General features: G+C 35.3%; 1 protein-coding gene across 1 annotated transcript; it reads left to right on the top strand.

Moving 5' to 3' along the window:
* Positions 1-1,732: 1,732 nt before the first annotated feature.
* Positions 1,733-20,286, top strand: LOC129245870 (uncharacterized). Its single transcript, XM_054884298.1, has 7 exons — positions 1,733-2,269; positions 14,049-14,194; positions 18,020-18,268; positions 18,342-18,686; positions 18,750-19,019; positions 19,634-19,798; positions 19,865-20,286. Exons 1-7 carry the CDS (start codon positions 2,194-2,196, stop codon positions 20,141-20,143), a joined length of 1,530 nt encoding a protein of 509 aa, XP_054740273.1. The 5' UTR covers positions 1,733-2,193; the 3' UTR covers positions 20,144-20,286.
* The last annotated feature ends 611 nt before the right edge of the window (positions 20,287-20,897 follow it).

Here is a 20,897-nt window from a genome sequence, read left to right on the forward strand (position 1 = left end):
CGGCTCCGGAGCCTCCGAGGGCCCTTTGTTAATTGTTGAATAACTTGAAAAGTATTTGTCGGATTCACTTGAAATTTTTACACAATATTTTTAAAACATTATACTTTAAGAAAATGCAAAAAACAAAACATCGATTTTTTGAAAATTCTGACTACCCCTAACCCCTTAATGAGATCTTCAATTCTAACGTGCTAAATTTCCCATTTTCTAAGAAAGCATTTTCTGTACTGATGAACTCTATCTTTTAGATAGTTTTAAAATTTGTTTTAATTAGTTGTAAGTTTGTGATTGAATTTGTATATATTTTCTCATTCTTTAGTTTTACAAGTCAGACTGAAGTTATGTTTTCTTAACTTCTTCAAATAAATAAATGAAAAAAAATTACAGCCATGGATTTCTAAAGTTGGTGAAATTCGTTTTGGCGAACAAAGCGCGATTTAAGAAAATGAAGCATACTGTAAGGAATATATATATATACAATAATTGGCGCGTACACCCTTTTTGGGTGTTTGGCCGAGCTCCTCCTCCTATTTGTGGTGTGCGTATTGATGTTATTCCCCAAATGGGGGAAGCTACAGTTTCAAGACGACTCCGAACGGCAGATATTTTTATGAGGAGCTTTTTCATGGCAGAAATACACTCGGAGGTTTGCCATTACCTGCCGAGGGGCGACCGCTATTAGAAAAATATTTTTCTTAGTTTTGGTGTTTTCACCGAGATTCGAACCGCCGTTCTCTCTGTGAATTCCGAATGGTAGTCGCGCACCAACCCATCCGGCTACGGCGGCCGCCATGCTGCAAGGAATAAATCATTATTATTTGTTAATTGCCTTTTATTTTACACCCTTCATTGGGTGTACGACTGAAGTTATTAACTGATTGCTAGTCAAACGCACTTCAGACCAATTAAACATCTAAGGGATCATAATGTTTTCATACATACATATATACATACATACATACATATGCACAAATGTAGATAAATGCAGTCGCGTGCCTTCTCTGTTATTAAATCCAATCTCATTAATATGATCACAGATCATTTTCGTAAACAATCCAAACAAACTTAAGGCGTACAAGCATTGTTTGCGACGCACTCCCCTCTCCTCCAGCTCTATAGGAAATGAGTTTATTATAAGAGGTTTTTGTACTCTACACCGCAGACGTTCGTACGCTTTTCCTTCGAATTAACGATTTAGCTTTTGATTTCTGCTCGGGAATGTGATGATGTTGACTTAACTCAACCAACGGATAAAACGACATGTGAAAACCAAAAACCGCAAAGCAAAACAAAACACATGGAAATATTGAGGAAAACTTGCTTATACTTATACTAATACATATGTGAATGTATGTAAATATGTAAATAATCAGCATCTCATCCAATGTTGGCGTGTTTAGAATATCAACGTATAGGAACTAAAGTAAAACATTTCGAAAAGAAAATAAAAATTGAGGAAAACATTTAAATCTTTCCGAATCAGTGTAAAAGAACGAATCTCCGAGCGGCCGTGCGTTGTTTTTCAAACGTAAAATGTGTCAGTGGTCGCGTTCTGTCGGATATTTTCGAGCGAATTTCAATTTGTTTTGTGTTTGTTTTTTCAAAACAAAAAATAAAGCAACAACAGCGTTTAGCTAATTGTTTCTTCTTGTTTTTATAGTAAAAGCAAAACGTAACGATTAAATAATTCTTTTCTTATTTAATTCAATTCTATTCTCTACGTTTGTACCAACAATTGTTAGTGTGACACGAAATCAACGAAAAATAGAAAATTTCAAAATTTGCTACATTTCGAAAATACATATGATGTGTACGTATGTATGTACATATGTATATATCGCGCGTACCTATACTCGTACGATCGGCTTTTGGTTCGCATCCGACGTTCTAGTCGAAATATTGTCGCGAATCGGTTTGGTAACGTGAAAAATTGGTGCTGACAACGTTGTGCAATTTTTTTTTATATTTGAATATTTTGTAGAGAAAATAGAGCAAGTGAAAATTGTTGAGACAGCTGTTGAATTATTTCCAGACACCGATTTGGTACACTTCAATTCGATGCTTGTGAAGTGGAGTTTTGTTGGACTCCTTTTGTTTCTTTTGCTATTTTGGTGAAAAATTCAAAAATAAACAAAACATAAACCAAATAATAGAAGCAACACATAGCAGTAAGGAACTAACCAGACTAACAAAATGGCCGCTCTAACAATATCCCGTCGCAGGGAAGTAATGCAAAAAGCCGGTTGGAAGATTGACCAACACGATGAGGGTAAGCGCCACTGAAAAAACTTCCTTAAGTCAACTACATACATACATACATATTATATATGTCTGTGCACATGTGCATATTAATGTATACTTGGAAACTTATTTAATCGGCGATAAAATAAATACGAGTAGCTTCATGCAAATATACAGAAATATAAATCTGCATATGTATGCAACTTTTATGCGCATCCATTATAGTCTAAGCAGAAAAAATTGTGCAAATGTGCTCGTTGCAAGAACTCGGAAGCTTTCAAAAAAAGACAAATTTTAAAATTGAAAGTTGCACACAAAATGCTACGTTCAAATTCGAATCGAAGGCCATATAAGTTGTATTGGGTGTTTTTTTATGAGTTTGAGAACTTTATATAAAGTCAAAAATTCAAAATGATTTATTTAATTCATGAAATGGTTTTTATTTGGAAGTTCATTGCATACCAGTCAAGGCGGATCTTTAAGGATGAAAGAATAGCTGACTTGTGTTTTCTTTCGCCATGTACATTCGGATGCCAGCACAAAATTAAATAACGAAAAGCCGATCCAATCGCACTATCATCGCAAATGAATGCCGAACTGCGATCACTCCAATTTTTAACGAATTTTTCGAGTAAATCAGGTCTTGCTAGTGCCGATTTACACACAGAGACATCTGGAGTGTCTCCCTGAAAATTCTCTTTTGATATTTCATTCGCGGTCGCACGGGAAAAATTGTTTTCGGCAACATTCGTTGCTTTTGACGTTTACTTCTTTAGCCTGTTTTGAAAATTCTCTCATTCGTGAAGCTGTGATTTTTTAAAGTATATTAATTCTTGAAAATACCCGCCCAGCTGACTGGGATATATTCTACGATTCGCGAAAATGTAAAGTGGAGCACTTTCGCCAACAGTTTTTCAATGAAGAAGGCCAACTGGATTGGTAAAATAATAAATAATAAGTATATATAAATTTTTTTACTTGTATAAAAAAAATTAATTAAAAATATAATTAAATATTTGAATAATATTGGGTAGTCGAAGAAGTCTTTTCGTATTTCTAATCAAGCTTCAAGTCATTTTTTTATATTTATAATGAACTTTATTAAACCAAATATGTACCATTTTGGTCGACCACCTTTTGCCATTTTTCTTCTAGAGACATTATTCCATCAGTGTAAAACTTTTGTGGTTTCTCGGCGAAAAACTGCGACAAGTAATTTTCACAGGCTTCTCCTGAACCGAAACAAATGGTAGTCCGATGGTGTAAGGTCAGGGCTATATGGTGGATGCATCAAAACTTCCCAGCCAAGCTCTCCCAGTTTTTGCCGAGTCATCAAAGATGTGTGTGGCCTAGCGTTGTCCTGATGGAAGACGACGCCCTTTCTGCTGATCAGTTCTGGCTGTTTTTTTTCGAGTGCTTGCTTCAATCTCATCAGTTGTTGACAGTAAAGTGTAGAATCAATCGTTCGAGCAGGCTGGAGCAGCTCATAGTGGATGATTCCTTTCCATTCCCACCAAACACACAGCATAACCTTTCGAGGCGTCAATCCTGGCTTTGCGCCCATTTGTTGAGCTTCAGCCCCCTTCCACCATGATTTATTTCGTACATTATTGTCGTATTTGATCCACTTTCGTCTCCTGTTACCAGACAATTCATGTGGTACCCAAACATCGAGCTTCTTTTTGTAACCAGTCTTTTTTAAATGGTTCAAAACCGTTTGATGATGAATGTTTAGTGCCTTGGCGATGTCATGGCAGCTTATGTGACGGTCCTGGTCAATCTTTTCCATAATTTTATCGACTTTTTCAACGATAGGTCGACCGGAGCGAGGTGCATCTTTCACATCGAAATTTCCAGAACGGAAGCGAGCGAACCATTGTTGTGCTGCACGAACTGATACAGCATCGTCTCCGTAAACTTTACAAATTTCATTGGTAAGCCAGTGTAAGTAATTACGACCATTTTGAACCCAGAATTATTAAAATCGGTTCATTTTTGACTAAGTTATGGGCATTTAAAAAGAAATTTTTCTTATATAATTAAAAAAAATCGAGTTTCAGCTGAAAAACAAAATTGCCGATAACTCTTGAAAAAAATTTTTTTCGGGCGAACAAAAAAATACGTGTCTTATTATTTTGACCAGAGAGCAATATATTTCAGTTACATCGAAATCGAAGAACATGACCCGAATAGCTCGGTTGAATTGAAATGGAAAGCATCAGCGAATTTCTTCATTATTTTCACTCATTTTTGAACAGCTATAACTTTTTTTCAACTTCTCCGAATTTAGTTTTGTTTTGGTTAAATGAATCTTAAAATGTCACCTTTCTAACACCATATGATATGACACAATGTGATTGGTAGCACTGGAGATAGATGACTCCAACGACATCTATTGACAAAATACGAAAAGACTTTTTCGACTAGCCAATACTTAAAAAATATATTATATTATAAATACTATAATTTAAGTAACTAATGGCTTTAAATGCACTTTTTTGGCGCTTGAGTATGTAGAAATGGGGGGAAAATTAGATTTCAACATATGCCACAACATTTCCCACAAGTTTTGTAAATCATACCCACTTTACTACCAAACCGCGTTCTGCGGTTTGTCGTTGCCTATTTTATTTCATTTGATTGGAAAAGAACACAGAAATTTCTCACACAAAAGAAGAAAACGAATGGAGCAACTGTCAAAAATTGTTTTGCAGCCAACTTTAAGTATGACAAAACGAATGAGAAGCACAAAGAGTGGGAAACAAAAGCCACTCTCTCTTCCCCGGTCGTCCTTCTTCCACGAACAGAATGTTGCACTATGTAACCCGTGACTTTCTAAAATAATTCGATCAATGTTTGCTTCCAGATCAGCAATTATTCCTGACTTGTTAACGTAATCACTAACTTAATACAGTCCCACAAAAATAAACAAGTGTTGTTAAGTCACATGACCCAGCAGGCCAGTTAACAAGCACAAATCGAGAGATAAAGTTTTCATTAAAGTTCGTTTATGACAAATCAATGCTTTCGCGTGTTGTATGGGCAGTAACTCCAGTTGGTTGGAACCAAATTTCGTCTGCATAAATACTTTTTATGTTTTGAAAGCAAACATCGTTCATCCGTGGATCGATAATGTGTTCCGTTGACTCTAACGTTAGCTCTATCTATACATTTTTGACTGACCATGGATTTGATGACCGATTTTCAAAGTTTATAATTTCAAACCGTTTTTGACATGTGAATCTTTTCATGATAAAATAGTAAACTGCGAGTGGAGTAAATAAAAATATCTACCTCTCTGTGATAGCTGACAGCTGCTTTAACAGTTTTTCCTGCGGGAAGTTGTATCATTCACAAAAAAAACACCCTCTACATGTATATTATTTACATAAGCCATTGGTTGTACAATACACCTACGTACAATGCCGGTCAGCTTAATAGACTAAAAAAATACTATATTAGTTTATGTTTAATTTTTTTTTTCAGTTTTAAAGTGCGTTTCATAACTAGTGCACAGCGACTTATTAAGTAAATTTGGCATCTTATCTCTTTCTTATTTAATTTTAATATTTTTTATGAAAATATAGCTCATCCTCATGATTCAATAATAAAAGGTTTGCCCATTAAGCAGCTTTCTCGTTCTCTCTTGACAAATCGGCCCCCATAGAAAGACTGGATTGCTAACTCAAGAAAGTGTAGAGCTAAAAGTTTATGAAAAGTGAAATTTGTAGGAAAAATTCGTTCACGGATTTGTATCGGTATATCCAATACCATTATGCCATGGAATGCATCGCTTAAATCAGAATATCATAGAGCATTTTTTGGGACAATGCATGCGAAAGGCGGCTAAGTTACATATCAATGGAAAATTTAAACGTTTTCTTTCTGATGATGAAGTGATTCTGAAGTAATTCATGTTAACAACTAGCCCAAAAAGAGAGAAGAGTTGGGAATCCTCCACGAGGACGTGATGGAATGTATTCTAGACATCATCATAAGAAAGCTGGGATTGACGGAACATGTTTTCAATGAGCCTAACTTTTCATGGGTGGATGAAGTTTCCTTAGCACGTGAATACCAGCGCCGATGTCAGGAAGCTTTTTTCAAAACAAAAATGTATCAATTAATTAAAAATTTACACAAATAAGTTCACAATAAAAGAAATTTTGTAAAGCTCTGTAAATAAATAAAATAATAATAATTAATTTTAATAAGTACAGGTCGCTTGTCAAGTAATTAGTAATGTAAGAGTAATAACAAAATATAATTCTAAATAAAATTAAATCATTTTTTGTTTTAATATTACACTTGGAAACCTCCGCTGATAACTTCTCATGGTATAATATATTTGCTCGCACATACAATTAGACGCATATATGAAATTTATTTCTGTTTAATATAAAACATATTATTTCCATTAAAATATTACTTTAAATTTATTTCTCAAACCGTTCGCTGTTTGCTTCACTTTAAGTAATAAAAATACGTTTTTGCTACCTGTTTTGTCCAAATGATTTAATTTTTTCCATTTTCTTCAGCCTTCTTAAATACTCTAATGTCACAAGTGAGCAAAACTTAAATAATTGAAACAAGGCTATTTCCATCACAAAAATCATATAAATACAACTTTCAAACTGTCTTAGATAAATTATTCCTTTTTTTTTAAATTGAAATCAAATAAAAAAATCAACAAACTTTCTTCAAAATTTCGAGTAAGTAATTTTATATATAAAGGGTGATTTTTTAAGAGCTATAGGAAAGCTTTTCAAAGAAACACACCTAAAATTCAGAAAAATGCATGAAATTTTTATTTAAATCGGTAGTACAGTCCATATAATTTAATGTTTGAAGATTATTTCATGTAAATGTTGGCCGCGACTGCGATTCAAATGGTCCATCCGCTTAGTCCAATTTTGGCATACTCTTTCCAATGTTTCGGTCGGTATCTCACGTTAATTGAAGCAGGCTTGTCTGAATAGACATGAGCTTTGACATAGCCCCACAAAAAATAATCTAAAGGCGTTATATTGCACGATCTGGGTGGCCAATTGACAGGTCCCGAACGTGAAATCAAATGTTCACCGAACTCGCCTCTCAACAAGGCCATTGTTATGCGTGCTGTGTGGCATGTGGCATCGTCTTGCTTAAACCACATGTTATGCAAGTCAAGCTCTTGCATTTTGGGCAAAAAAAAGTTCGATATCATTTCACGGTAGCGCTCACCATTCACAGTTACGTTACGATTCGCAGCATCTTTGAAGAAGTACGGTCCAATGATACCTCCAGCCCATAAACCGCACCAAACTGTGACCTTTTCTGGATGCATTGGTAGCTCTTGCAATTCTTCTGGCTTATATTCATCTACAAAATCGACAATTCTGCTTATTTACGTACCCATTGATCCAAAAATGAGCTTCGTCGCTGAACACAATTTTTCGACTTTAAACTTTCTTAACAAAACACGCATTTTTATAATAAAATTCAATGATTTGCAAGCGTTGTTCGTTTGTAAGACGATTCATGTTTAAATTATAGACCAAACTGAAAATGTTTGACAGTGAAACAAAACACGAAACGTGCGTCAGCTGTTTAAACCAACTGTTCAAAAAGATAATGGTTAAAAAATCACCCTTTATATATATATATAATTGGCGCGTACACCCTTTTTGGGTGTTTGGCCGAGCTACTCCTCCTATTTGTGGTGTGCGTCTTGATGTTGTTCCACAAATGGAGTGACCTACAGTTTTAAGCCGACTCCGAACGGGGAGGAGGAGCTTTTTCATACTTTTATAGCCCATAGAACTTTTGTTGCTTCCTTCTTCAATATAAAGGAAATGTCCAGCATTCATTATATGGAGACAAAGCGCAAGGTCCCCAGCAAAAACAAAAAAAACAAAAACTATCAAAAATCAACTCAATTTTCGAACCACTTCAAACTTGCCATATAATATGAAAATCAATTAACTATACAACTGTACAATCGAATTTTTCGTAAAGTTCTGTGACGGCCAGTACTTTTTGTTTGACTTCAAGTATATGCATATTTCTTCTTCCACTTGCGCGATTTTGGCGGAGTTTAACAAAGTGCGCCTGTTGGGTACACCAAGTGAAGCCAAGTCTTTCGTCACCTAATCTCGCCAATGTCGAGGAGGCCTTCCCCTTCCTCTGCTACCACCAGATGGTACCGCATCGAATACTCTCAGAGCCCGAGCATTTGCATCCATTCGGACGACATTACCCAGCCATTCGCTACGCTGTGTCTGTTTCGAAGTAATGCTCATTGTTCCATCGTCTGCGATATTCGCCGTCACCAACGTGCAAAGTCCCAAAAATCTTCCGCAGAATCTTTCTCTCAAACACTCCAAGGGACGGCTCATCGGATGTTGTCATCGTCCAAGCTTCTACGTCATACGATAGAACGGGCATGATGAGAGCCTTATAGAGTGTTAGTTTTGATCGTCAAGAGAGGACTTTACTACCCAACTGCCTATTTAGTCCAAAGTAGCACTTGTTGGCAAGAGAGATTCTTCGTTGGATTTCAAGTCTGATGTTATTGTCGGTGTCAATGCTGGTTCCTAAATAAACGAAGTCTCATTCAACCTCGAAATCATAACGCGGATGCCGAAACGGGAGTGCGCCAATATACATACATATTATATTATATCTAATACATAATAACAGTATTAATAATAACAAATTTCTCAATTACGAAACTATGACAATGCACCAATAATTTATTTCAAAAGTACAAATTGAACTAAAAAACTTTGAATTTAGCTACAAAATTTTGAACGGAGAATCGACCTCTAAATGCGTATACCGACTCGAGAATTTCAAAAGCGCTAAGGAGAACGAAAATGGGTTTATCGTCATTATAAAGTTGCCTGTAAAATAAGAGATTAACTGAGAAAACGGCCCTTCAAGAATTTATAAGTATTTCTTAAATTTTAATAAATAAAAATCATTATTAAGTGAGTTAGTTTAAAGATCGACTGCCACTTCTACCTACCTACCAACCTATGCATATAGAATGTATGTATGTATGGTAAGTTGTATATTACAATATTCGACCACGCCCCTTTTAAAATTTTGAATTCAGACCATGGTAAACTAATTTATAGTAGTAATTACTAGGGAAAAAAACACCTGAGATGGTTCATTAGATGGCGTAGGGTCACAAAATATCAGTACCTAAAGAATACAAAAACAACTTTTATTCAGCAAATGCTCTTTTAGCAGTCTGTGTTACACATTTTACAGTCGCAACACTAGTTTAACATTACATTCTATTTTAATGAATTCGTAGCAGCGATTTCAATATTTTTCGCTCCTTTTCATGGCACACTTTCATCTGGACTTCTCCGAATTCGTCTTACTATAGGGCGGGCCATGTAAAATTTGCTTTTTGAATCGGCTATAAAAAAAAACTAATCAATATTTTTTCAAACTTTTTTTTTAATTTGAAGATTGAACATTGTCATTTATGAATGAAAAATAATATCGTTCAAATGACTGCCACGACTGCATTTACAGTAGGCCATTCGATCAACCTAATTTTTAAGCACATTTTCGATTGTTTGGGCTCCAATTTCATGAATGGCAACTTCGATTTCGTGTTTTAAAGCATCAATCGTCTCTAAATGGTTCGCATAGCATTTGTCCTTACCGGCTCCCCACAAAAAATAGTCCAACGGGCTTAAATCACAGCTCCGAGGCGGCCAATTGATATCGGAATTTTGGCTGATTATTCGGTTTTCAAAAACGGTAGCCAAAAGTTCGAGTGTAACTTTGGCAGTGTGACAAGTTGCACCGTCCTGTTGAAACCAAATGTCGTCCATGTTATCCTCTTCAATTTTTGGAAACAACTCGTTGAGCATGTCACGGTAACGCTCGTCATGTACTGTAACCGCGGAAGAAGAAGAAGACTCACCACTTTGGAAATAAGTTTTCAATATTTCCCAATTTTGTTCAAGCGTATAGCGTCCCATTTCGTAAATGTCAAACTTTTAAGTAAATTATGAACGCATTTGACATGTCATTTGTGTTACCATTCTCAAAAAAATAGGTGGTTCAAAAAGCAAACGCTATATGGCCCACCCTGTAGATATTAATCACCGCAGAGATTTTAGTCATACACATTTCTGTTGTTTATTGAAAATCTTTGCGTCTATTCAGCTGCTCGGTACTGTACTTGTACGTATGTATATTTGATTTTGATTTTCTATATTGCGTAAAAATTTTGTTAGATTTTCTATTGTTGATGTTAGCTGGTAATTTGCTGAAGCGCAATTTTGTTCAGATTTTTAATAATGCTTTTCTTGTATAGATATGTATACACAAATTTCGTGTACGTACATACGTATTTATAAGTACATACAGTTTATGCATAATATTCCTGCAATGCTCTTTTTTGTTACATTCGAATTTTATACTTAGGTTTATTTACATAAAGTCGTAGTAAACACATAAAGACCGCTAGAAATCGGTATTCAAATTTATATCCACCCGTGGAAAACTGAAATCCAATCGGCTTCCGCAGCCACCAGAAAGTTATTCGAATTACATAAGTTATGGAGAAAAACAAACTCAAGATCATTCGAATAATTCTTAAATGTTGTACTTTACAGTAGAATATGTTTTAAGTGTACTGGGTAGTCTATTTAGCGTTTGAAATTTGAGCAATCCATATTGTTTTAATCTAACAGCTGAAATAACAATCTTTATGTCTCAGAAATTTAATTTAAGATCAAACATTTCCCGAAAAAATATATTTTTATATATGTAAGTTAACTTATTACAAAGTTTCTTTTTTATCGGCTTATGCAGTGGTTCACTTTATTGACGAAAAATAACTAACTTAAAAAAACTTAATAATCTCAAAGCTAGTCTACTCGACGGCCTCTGTCAATTTGCAACTGCAGGTGAATGCGTCGAAAGGCGTTCCCACGGGAACTGTAGGTGCGTTGCCAGCTTGGTTAAGCTTGCGCCTGTTTCTTGACCTTCAAGTGGGGTTTCGAATTTCTTGGTGTTTTCTATATAAAGTACACATGCCATTTTTAAGCGAAACTTCTTCCCAAAGAGTATAAGTAAATCTTTTTTATAATTTGTGTGTCAAATATACTCGTATGTGCGTTAATTTGTTTAAACACACTTTTCTTACCAAGATTTGCCAACAGCTTCTGGGGCGATGCCTATCATTTTGACGTTTCTTCTCATTTGACAATCAATGTTGCTAGCAACATTGCACGGCTGTGAAGTTAGTACTAGCCTTCATAAGTGTTTGGTGTGAATTTTGATCAAGCGACGAGAAATATCTGCTAAAGACAATAGGCAAAGTGGCACACAGCCAACGCTACACACAGCTTTTTGCGTATTGTTTTCGAAAATCGAGTAATCAGATGAAACGGTTATGTGAATTTTCGGCATAGAAGCAGTGATTTGACTCCAATAGACTATTCTATTATAAAAGTAATGCCAACCAGCCACGTACGATTCAAGAGTCGAAACATAAAAACAATTTTGCCATTGTTATCTCACCAAACCTCGCGAGAATGTAGAAACTGAAAAGCTAGTCGGGGAAGTCAGTTCAATGATATTATTTATATTAATATTATTCCAAGTTTAGCCCCTTGGGTACGGATTTATTTGAGAAAAAAAATTGTGGTTGCTTGGAGTACATTTTACTTAAGAATTCATTTATTTCTTAAATATTAGTGTCATATGTACATATAAGTACTATTAAGATGACTTCAGGTAATTAGAATTGCAAAACAAAAATAAATTAATAAAAACAAAACACGTCATCTACTCCTTGGGCAAACAATTACATGATGTGTTTCAGACGTCAAATGCACCAACCAAAGGTTAATGGTGTACTCTTTCCAATAAAAAAGAGCTCATTGGAAAATACTTCTGTTTTTTGTATACCCGAACATTTTTGTATACTCGTACATATATATATATACATATATATAGTATATAAATTAGACCGTAGTAGCCGAATGGGTAGCTGCGTGACTACCACCGTACGGAATTCACGGAGAGAACGTAGGTTCAAATCTCGGTGAAACACCAAAATTAAGAAAAACATTTTTCTAATAGCGGTCGCCACTCGCCAGGCAATGGCAAACCTTCGAGTGTATTTCTGCCATGAAAAAGTTCCTCATAAAAATATCTGCCGTTCGGAGACGGCTTGAAACTGTAGGCCTCTCCATTTGTGGAACAACATCAAGACACACACCACAAATAGGAGGAGGAGCTCCAAAACGGCTGTACGCGCCAATTATATATATATATATATGGGGGACATCAGAATTCGTTTTAGAGGTATGGTTTCTTCGGCGAAGTTTCTTATTTTGATCCATAGAATACGATTTTCACAGAGCAATGAGCGATTTTTAAATCGACCCGCCCTAATATACATATATAAATTCGAAATCACAGGGAGGCAGATTTTTTTATGTTTGTAGTAGTACTAGTAAACGACTACACAGATTGAAGTATCAAATCGTCGCAGAAGTTTAAGGGATTTTATCGCTCCCATTTACATATGAACTACAATAAATAATATTTCAATTGCTTCGTAGCGCCTTATGAGCTTTAAGATTTCAATTTGTAATTGAAATTGATTAAAAATTCAATGCATCGTCTTCACAATTTCGCCGAGATTTACGAAATAAATGTAAATTTGGACCCCGATTTCTAAGTCCATTGGTGGAACGTTCCAAGTGATCCTTTTATTCCTGGATGTAACATAGGGAATTATTATAGATCAGAATAAAATATAATAAAAATGTACCCTTTCTCCTTGGCTCAAGGAATAATACTTCATCAAACTCAATAAGTGTACAACTCAGCTCACGGCTTAAGATTAGACGTTTTGGCAGTGCCCAGGGTTGTCACGCACATCGTATTTATAGAAATGCATGACAGTTTGACTGACAGTTACAAATGTTTCACTGGTTCATTGTACGTATTTGAATATAACGCGAAAAGTTATGGGAATCCCACTTTGAAATTTACAGCATAGTCTCAGTTATTAATCAGAGAAATCTGAGTGGTACTGTTTGTAAAAAATGATAACAACAATTTTTGGAGCCCTTTACATTGGAATCGCTTATTGTTAAAGTATTAAGATTAAAGATCATCGGAACTAATTCTATAAGTTTTGGAAAAAATAATTTATACTTTTAGTCTATTTATAGAAATGAGGTAATTAAATTGTTTTTTCTATTTTAACTTAAATTTATTATTTTATTGAGTTAACCATTTTTTGCACAAAATCACCATTAATTTATTAGAAATATTACCCTTAAATTGATTTAAAACATAATTGTTGATATTCAGATTGGACCAAAAATTCAGACTTCTTCTAATTAGCTCACAAATCGGTAGTATTCTTCCGACACAAGTGACTTTGTACTTCAGGTAGTATCAACTGCACTTGATATTCGCGGTTGGCGGCAATGTACAGTCACACATAAAATGTATCATTGAATATGTTGAAAATGCCTATATGTATATACAAAATATGTATGTTTGCAATAAAAATTCACATATGCTAAGATGCCAGACCATTGAAACTTAATTGTGGACTATATAATCAATGCTTTAAAATAATTTCTTATACGAGTATTAAACTTCTATAATACCTACATTCTATAATTAACCTTAATAGATGAATTTGAATGGTACAAGTTTATGTATGTTTATGGCCCTTTGGATAAATTTACATCTGTTTGGATTTCTCCACCATCTGCTTTTTTTGGTTTATAGGATTTTTTAATACCGTAATATTTCATCTTTAGCTTGCTACATTGACATTGATGAAAGCGAAGATGAAGCACTGGCAGTGGACGATAACAACTACTCGCACTGGAATACTTTACCGGACATATTGTTGGAGGAGATTTTCTCATATCTAACCTACAGAGAGCGCTACTATGCAAGTTTGGTGAGTAGAACTTTTGGGTGTCTCAAAATGATCAACAAGTTTGATGTGGAAAAAAATGTATTACTGTAATTATTACTCTAAACGAATATTGGTATTATGATATGAGAAAAGAGTATAGAGATTAAATTTGATACTCAAAATAAGAAAATGTGTACATCGCCTCGCCGTGAGTTCAAAGAACTCCGTCTATACTAGTTGTTCGCATTCTTCCTCATTGTGAATCAAGTTGCACCATCCTTTTAATAAGGAAATATCCACACGGTTTCAGGGATTGCAGAAATTAAAAAAAGGACAATTTAAAAAAGAAAATAATTAAAGGTGTCTTAATACCATAAAATGCTTCTATATAGTATTCAATTTTTAGCACTTTCCCCTCAGTCCGATGCCATCCATACCGTAAAATATAAACGCATTTTCCCAAACATTTATTTTTCTCCTCAGCCGGGCTCATATCTCAGAAAACTATTGGCCTATCGACTTTACATTTTAACTGTAGATTTACAATTTCTTTCTGCGTTGAAGTAAGGATGGACTTCTTCTTTATTTGAAATAATTTTTTTTTACAAACGATTTTCGAAAATATTTTTTTATTTTATACTTTGGTTTCTCAAAAGCACACCATTCATGCAAAAACTGACGCATATGAATATGTATCAAAAAAAATTCCACAAGCTTCTATAGCTATTCACGTGACGCGCATGAAACATCAAATGATAAAAAAATATTTTCTCATGGCGATCGCCCCTCGGCAGGCAATAGCAAGCCTCCCTGTGTATTTCTGCCATGAAAAAGCTTCTCATAAAGAACCATCTGCCGAAGGTCCCTCTATTTGTGGAAAATCGTCAAGACGCACACCACAAATAAAAGGAGGAGTTCGGCCAAATAACTGATAAAGGGTGTAAGTCCCAATTATAAATGTTCACATATACACCCCGTGACAAAGCGATAGCACATCAGCTTTTTGAGTGCTTTTAACTATTTTTTTTCTCTTTGTTTTTAGTTTAAAATTCATATAATTTACAAATTTTTGTCTAACAAAAATCATATAATTCCAATTTAAAAATTTTTGCATAAAAATTCGAAAAATTTCACAAAGTTTCCATTGCAATTCCTCGGAATGAAGACGTTGATTAAGATTTGTAGAACAGTTTTTGGTATTCAGTTTTATAGCTTATTTAATCTTAGAACAATAATGTGGAAATTTGAAGCTGCTTTTTTGATTTTTTAAAAGGTGAAGTCCAAAATAAATAAGACTGAGCTAAAATAGAAACGACAGGAGCTTTGTTCTGATAACTTCGAGTTTATTTATTCAAAATAGTCCCTTCTCGGCTCAGTACTCTGTTCTGCGCGATCTCAAAGCTTTTCGAAAGAGTGTTTCAGGACATTGACTGGAATGTCCTTCAGGATGTCGGTACAAGCCTTTTGGGAGGCCTCTACGGGTGCAAAACGCTTTCCTTTCATGGCCGAATGTAATTTTAGGTAGAAGTCACAGGGAGCCATATCAGGCGAATACGGTGAGTGATTGATGGTTAAAAAGCGAATTCTAGTCAAAAAATCAGTCACAAGAGTAGATCGATGAGATGGTGTATTATCATGCAATAAGAGCCAACTTCCTCCTTCGCGGTATTCAGGGCGAATTCGACGAATGCGATGTAACAAACGCTTCAAAACGCCAAGATAGAAAATTGCATTGACGGTTTGTAAAGGAAATTCTCACCTTTTCTCACCTCTTTAATGAGGTCAGTTAACTTGTGCGGAATGAAACATGCACAGACCTTTCGTAATCCCAAATGAAATACGCAAAATGCGATAAATCGATGTTTTCATGATATTCAACTCTGATTTCATGAATTTCAACGATGACTTCGGTACATATTGATAAATTTACGAACAATTTCGTTGGAGTTTTCATTGTCATTTAAGTCCTCACATCCATCTCTGAAGCGTGTAAACCACTCATGAACTCTGGCACGTGATAGACAATCATCGAAAGATTTGATATTAGTTCTTTGTTGAATGTCACCAAGCTTTCATTGGAAGTCAGCTAGGGATGTAACTTCCAACGCACTAACTCATTAAATAGCTGGTACCATCAAAAACATTTTGATGTAGCCAATCTTGTTTATTTTGGAATTCACCTTGAATATAATTTTTGCTTTGGCGGCGTGACGCGTTTCCTCTATACAGGTATAACGCAATGTCGCGGATTTGTTATATATAAATTATATTATATAGAATTAAACGGGCATTTTCAGCCACTTCTAACTTGCAGTCAGAGCTGGATATGCTAACATACGAGATGTGTTCAAAAAATGAGGCGAAGTTTTACTTACATTTGCCTTTCGATTATTATTTTTTTATGTTGGTACACTCGTCTCGAAAATATGTTCACGGTTTAAACAATTTAGCCTGTTCGGTTTGTTTGCGGAGGCATAAATAAGACAAGTCTTTTGCGTTGACGTCATTCAACAATACCTGAGCGATGCTCATGCGAATGTTGTTTTTGGTAAAAATTCCCCAATTTTGGAACGAACTTCGTTGCCACACGCTTCATGTACAAAATTTCCGAAATTATTGCATGGCATTAGCCAATCAATATGCCGACATCCTCAGCAACTTCTCTAATTGTGTTTCACCGATTTTCCTTAACAATTTTCTTCCCTTTCTCAACATTTTCATCGGTCCATGATGGGCTGGGGCGTCCAAAGCGCGCGTCGTCATTCACATCTTCTCGACCTTCTGGGAAAAGCTTGTACCACTTGTAAACATTTTTTTGACTCAGCGTACTCTCACCGTATGCCATTGTCAACATTTCATGTGTTTTTGAGCACGTAATTCCATTTTTACACAAAATTGAATGCAGCTTCTTTGATCCATTTTTTCGATAGCAGAAATTTGCCGAACACGCAAAAAACTCACATATCACCGCTTTTACATTCGCCACAATAATAGCAATATTTTCGTGATACATTTTTTACAACTACATAGCATAGATGACAAATTTTATAAATCAAACTATAAAATCCTTAAAAATTTCAAAATTTTCAAAAAATTATCGTCAAACTTTTCCACTTTTTAATCTGACTTTATGGAAAACATTTGCACTCTTGTAGCCCATTCCATTACAGGAAATAGGCAAAACGTAGTCCCCCAAAAATCGTATTGATTTTTGACACTTTTTTTGCATACGATATTGGGCATGTTCTTTCATTTGCAGCCCTTGGTCGATAATCAGTTTAGGCTCTGAGATTATGATTTTAATCATTTGGAACTTATGCTGGCATTTCTCCAGTTTCTGCGCTCTTCACTCTTCTTTCGCCGTCATTGAATTAAATTTCTCTCCCTATAGGCTTATGCTGCGTGTTTGATCTCTAGATCTTGATTCTTGAATTCTAGAGCCGGTGAATCCTACTCTTCTTAATGACTGCAATATACACCTACCAAAAGTCACAGATATTTTGTCAATCATCTCCCTAAATTCAGCACAATTGTATGCATACTCTTCGCGCACCTCGTTTCGAAAGATCCAAAGATGGATTATGAAAAAACTGCAGCTTTAACTCAGTGGTATTAAGGGAATTTTAATAACTTTTCTAAGAACTGCTCTATCACATTTAACATATATTGATGGCTAACTCCTAATATAACGCTCTCTGAAACATCCTGATGATAGTGGACAAAAACAGCTCTTTATTCAAAATCTCAAATCATTTTGTGACACCCTCTACATAAGTATGGTATATCCAGAGCAGTCGAGGTTCAACACAATCGAAATTAGTTGGAAGTGATTTTTAAAATATGTACTTAATATCACTTCTTTCCCAGGTATGCAAGCATTGGTATAATGCCTTTTATCTGCCCATGGTTTGGTATAACTTTCTAGTTGACGATCGAACACTCACACGTGCTAAGTATAACTACTACTCTGGCTGGCAATATTGTTTAGATCACATGCGTACGCAGAATTGTCTTTCACGAGTTGGTAAATATTTGCGCGGGTTGGAATTCCGACCAGAGCATAGCTTCAATAACATTTTTCAATTCATGACAATGCTCTCATGGAGTATGGAAAAAGTAAGTTCAAATTTTAATGAAAATATTTAAGTCTATGTCCATGAAAATATTTTCTTGTCAATATATTAAAAAGGGTTCTGGTGTGAAACCACCAGCTGATCTTAAGGATGTTGGCTCGCGCATACGATCTCTTGTCTATGTGTTTCCCTGCAATATGTCGCAAGCGAACGATCCCGAAGGCATCAAACTCTTCGGCACTGGCGGTCAATTGCTCAAAGGTCTCAAGGAACTGTTGTCTAAATTACGTGATCTACGCACTTTGAAACTAATTGATTTTGTACTGGAACGCTTCGAGGCAAAACATCTACTCGATGAAGTGCTGGAGGCGTGCTGCACGAAGATGCGCGTACTGAATCTGGTGAATGTCACAACCACTCACTGTCCAATAATGCATGTGGGGCTGTTCATTAACTTGCAGGTGAGTGCAAAATCTATGCCAGAATTAAAAGCAAATGCGTTAAAGTAGTGTTCCATATTTCAGATTCTGACGATTTCGCCACAAAACATAGACGACGATGTTTTGTTGCTATTAGCCGATACAAAACTGAAACATCTGCATTTGTTGCAAAACCGTTACACTTCCACGTATTTATCCATTTCGCCCTGCACTGTGAAGGCGTGGCGACAGCTGAAACGTGATAATCCCAGGCTAAAAGTGCATCTGCGCGTCGAATCGATGGGCGATGGCGAAGTTGTTTTTCAGCCAGAAGCGCCAGTGTACAGCATCACCTACGAGTCACCAAAATCGAAGGTGGGTAAGGTTCTTAATACTCATAAATCTGCCTTGAAAATAAAAAACTAGCATTTCCAAAAAAAAAAACGTGATATTGGATAAAAGCCACGCCCATTTCATTAGAGTACAAGTACACGTTTTTTTTTTTCTAAAAGCTGTCGCCCCTCGGCAAGTAATGGCAAATTAGGTGTAGGAGCCCGACCAAACACCCAAAGGGTATATAATGAAAAACTGGAAAATGATAAAATTAAAATTAAATAAATGAATATATTTTTTTTTTACCAAAAACCGTTATTTGGTGAAATTTCGACAACTATATGACAGAAAAAAAAGTATGTGAAATTTCAAACTGAGCTGCCGATTTTACATAGGAATTAGATGTTCTAGTTCTTGGGTAAACAAATCGTTCATTACTTGTAAACCTTTGTAGTTGTAATTAGAGTGTTAAAGTCGAAATACTAACTTTGTAGTGAATTGAAAGTTGATTTTCCTATTTTTTTTTAATATTTTACATCTCCCGCAAAATATGATACTACAAATTTTGTTTGGGACCTTTGCGCATTTCTATACTCATATGTATGTAAGAATCCCTACGATTAACAATTTTTTCTAAACACTTTTTTCTACTTTAGATCAAAACTGATTTCATCCTGCGTATGGTAGATAATTATAAAACTAGGCTCAGCGTTTATGGGTATGAGATGCTGCCCCGTTTTACTAGTCCCAAGCCGTTTCACAATCGAGTCGATAGCCTGATGATGCTGATTAGTCGACAATGTTTCAATCTGCATACTTTGGTAAGTGCGCTTAAAGATATTACTCCATCTTGAAAGCTTTACTTTTCAAATATATTTTTAAATCAGTTTATACGCGAGAAAGTGTCTACCTCCACAGTGTTGCTGATTGCGCGAACCGCCAAAAACTTGCGTCGGCTCCATGTGCGTCGCTTTGCGGTCATTATACGCTGCGATTGGCCGCGACATCCAGAATGGACTGATGAGTTCTATATTTGGCTGAGGCACACGTCGCGCTCCTATGAATCGGTAGAGCGCGAGGTATCACAGATACTTGGCCATGAGTGGAACTTTCTCAGCGATTGTGAGTACAAGCAACTACAGGTAGATGTGCGAAGAGAGTTCTAATTGAGAGAAATGTGATATTATTTGCATATGTATGTATGTGCTTAGATGCTTGCTCAAATGCTTACGCATAGTTGTTAGTAGTTTTATATTTATTTGTTAAAAAGAAAAAACAAAAAACAATAATAAAGTAACAAAAATATTGATGAAACATTTTTACATATGCAAATATTGAATGGGACTTCACATGGGTCATGAGGCTAACTGTATTGTAGAATTTCACTTGAATTGGACACAATTTTTTTCATTTTCTAAAGGAGAGTGATTTTGCAGAAATAATGTATAAAAATGTATACATTTGTACTTTTAGTTGCATTAAAGTAGAAAATATTACAAAATAATTTTCGCAATTTCTTATAAATTACACGTAAAACTCATCAATTAACTCTGAAAAATGAAATAAAAACCACCCAAGAAGTGATGGGAAACCCCTTTCAGCATTTAAACAATTAATATATTTACAAAAAATAATTAAGATTTAATGAAAACTTGCCAATGTCCAAATATTTACGTCAACTCAGCTTAGAAATATGGCACAACTAAATTGCTCGTATACTCGTATATGAATGTGTGTGTATAGTGACAGTAAATGCAAATGCACTAACGATGCTTAACGAGCTTTAGGAATATATTAGTTGCTGACATTAGAATAGTCAATATAATAGTTGTCAAAATATTTGCTCAGTATTGGTAATATCTTTTCGGGATTTACTATTTATAACCCCGTTCATGTCTGCTCTTAAAGCGCTGCTTTAGA

Source organism: Anastrepha obliqua, chromosome 4, assembly GCF_027943255.1.
Source record: "Anastrepha obliqua isolate idAnaObli1 chromosome 4, idAnaObli1_1.0, whole genome shotgun sequence".
NCBI lineage: Eukaryota > Metazoa > Arthropoda > Insecta > Diptera > Tephritidae > Anastrepha > Anastrepha obliqua.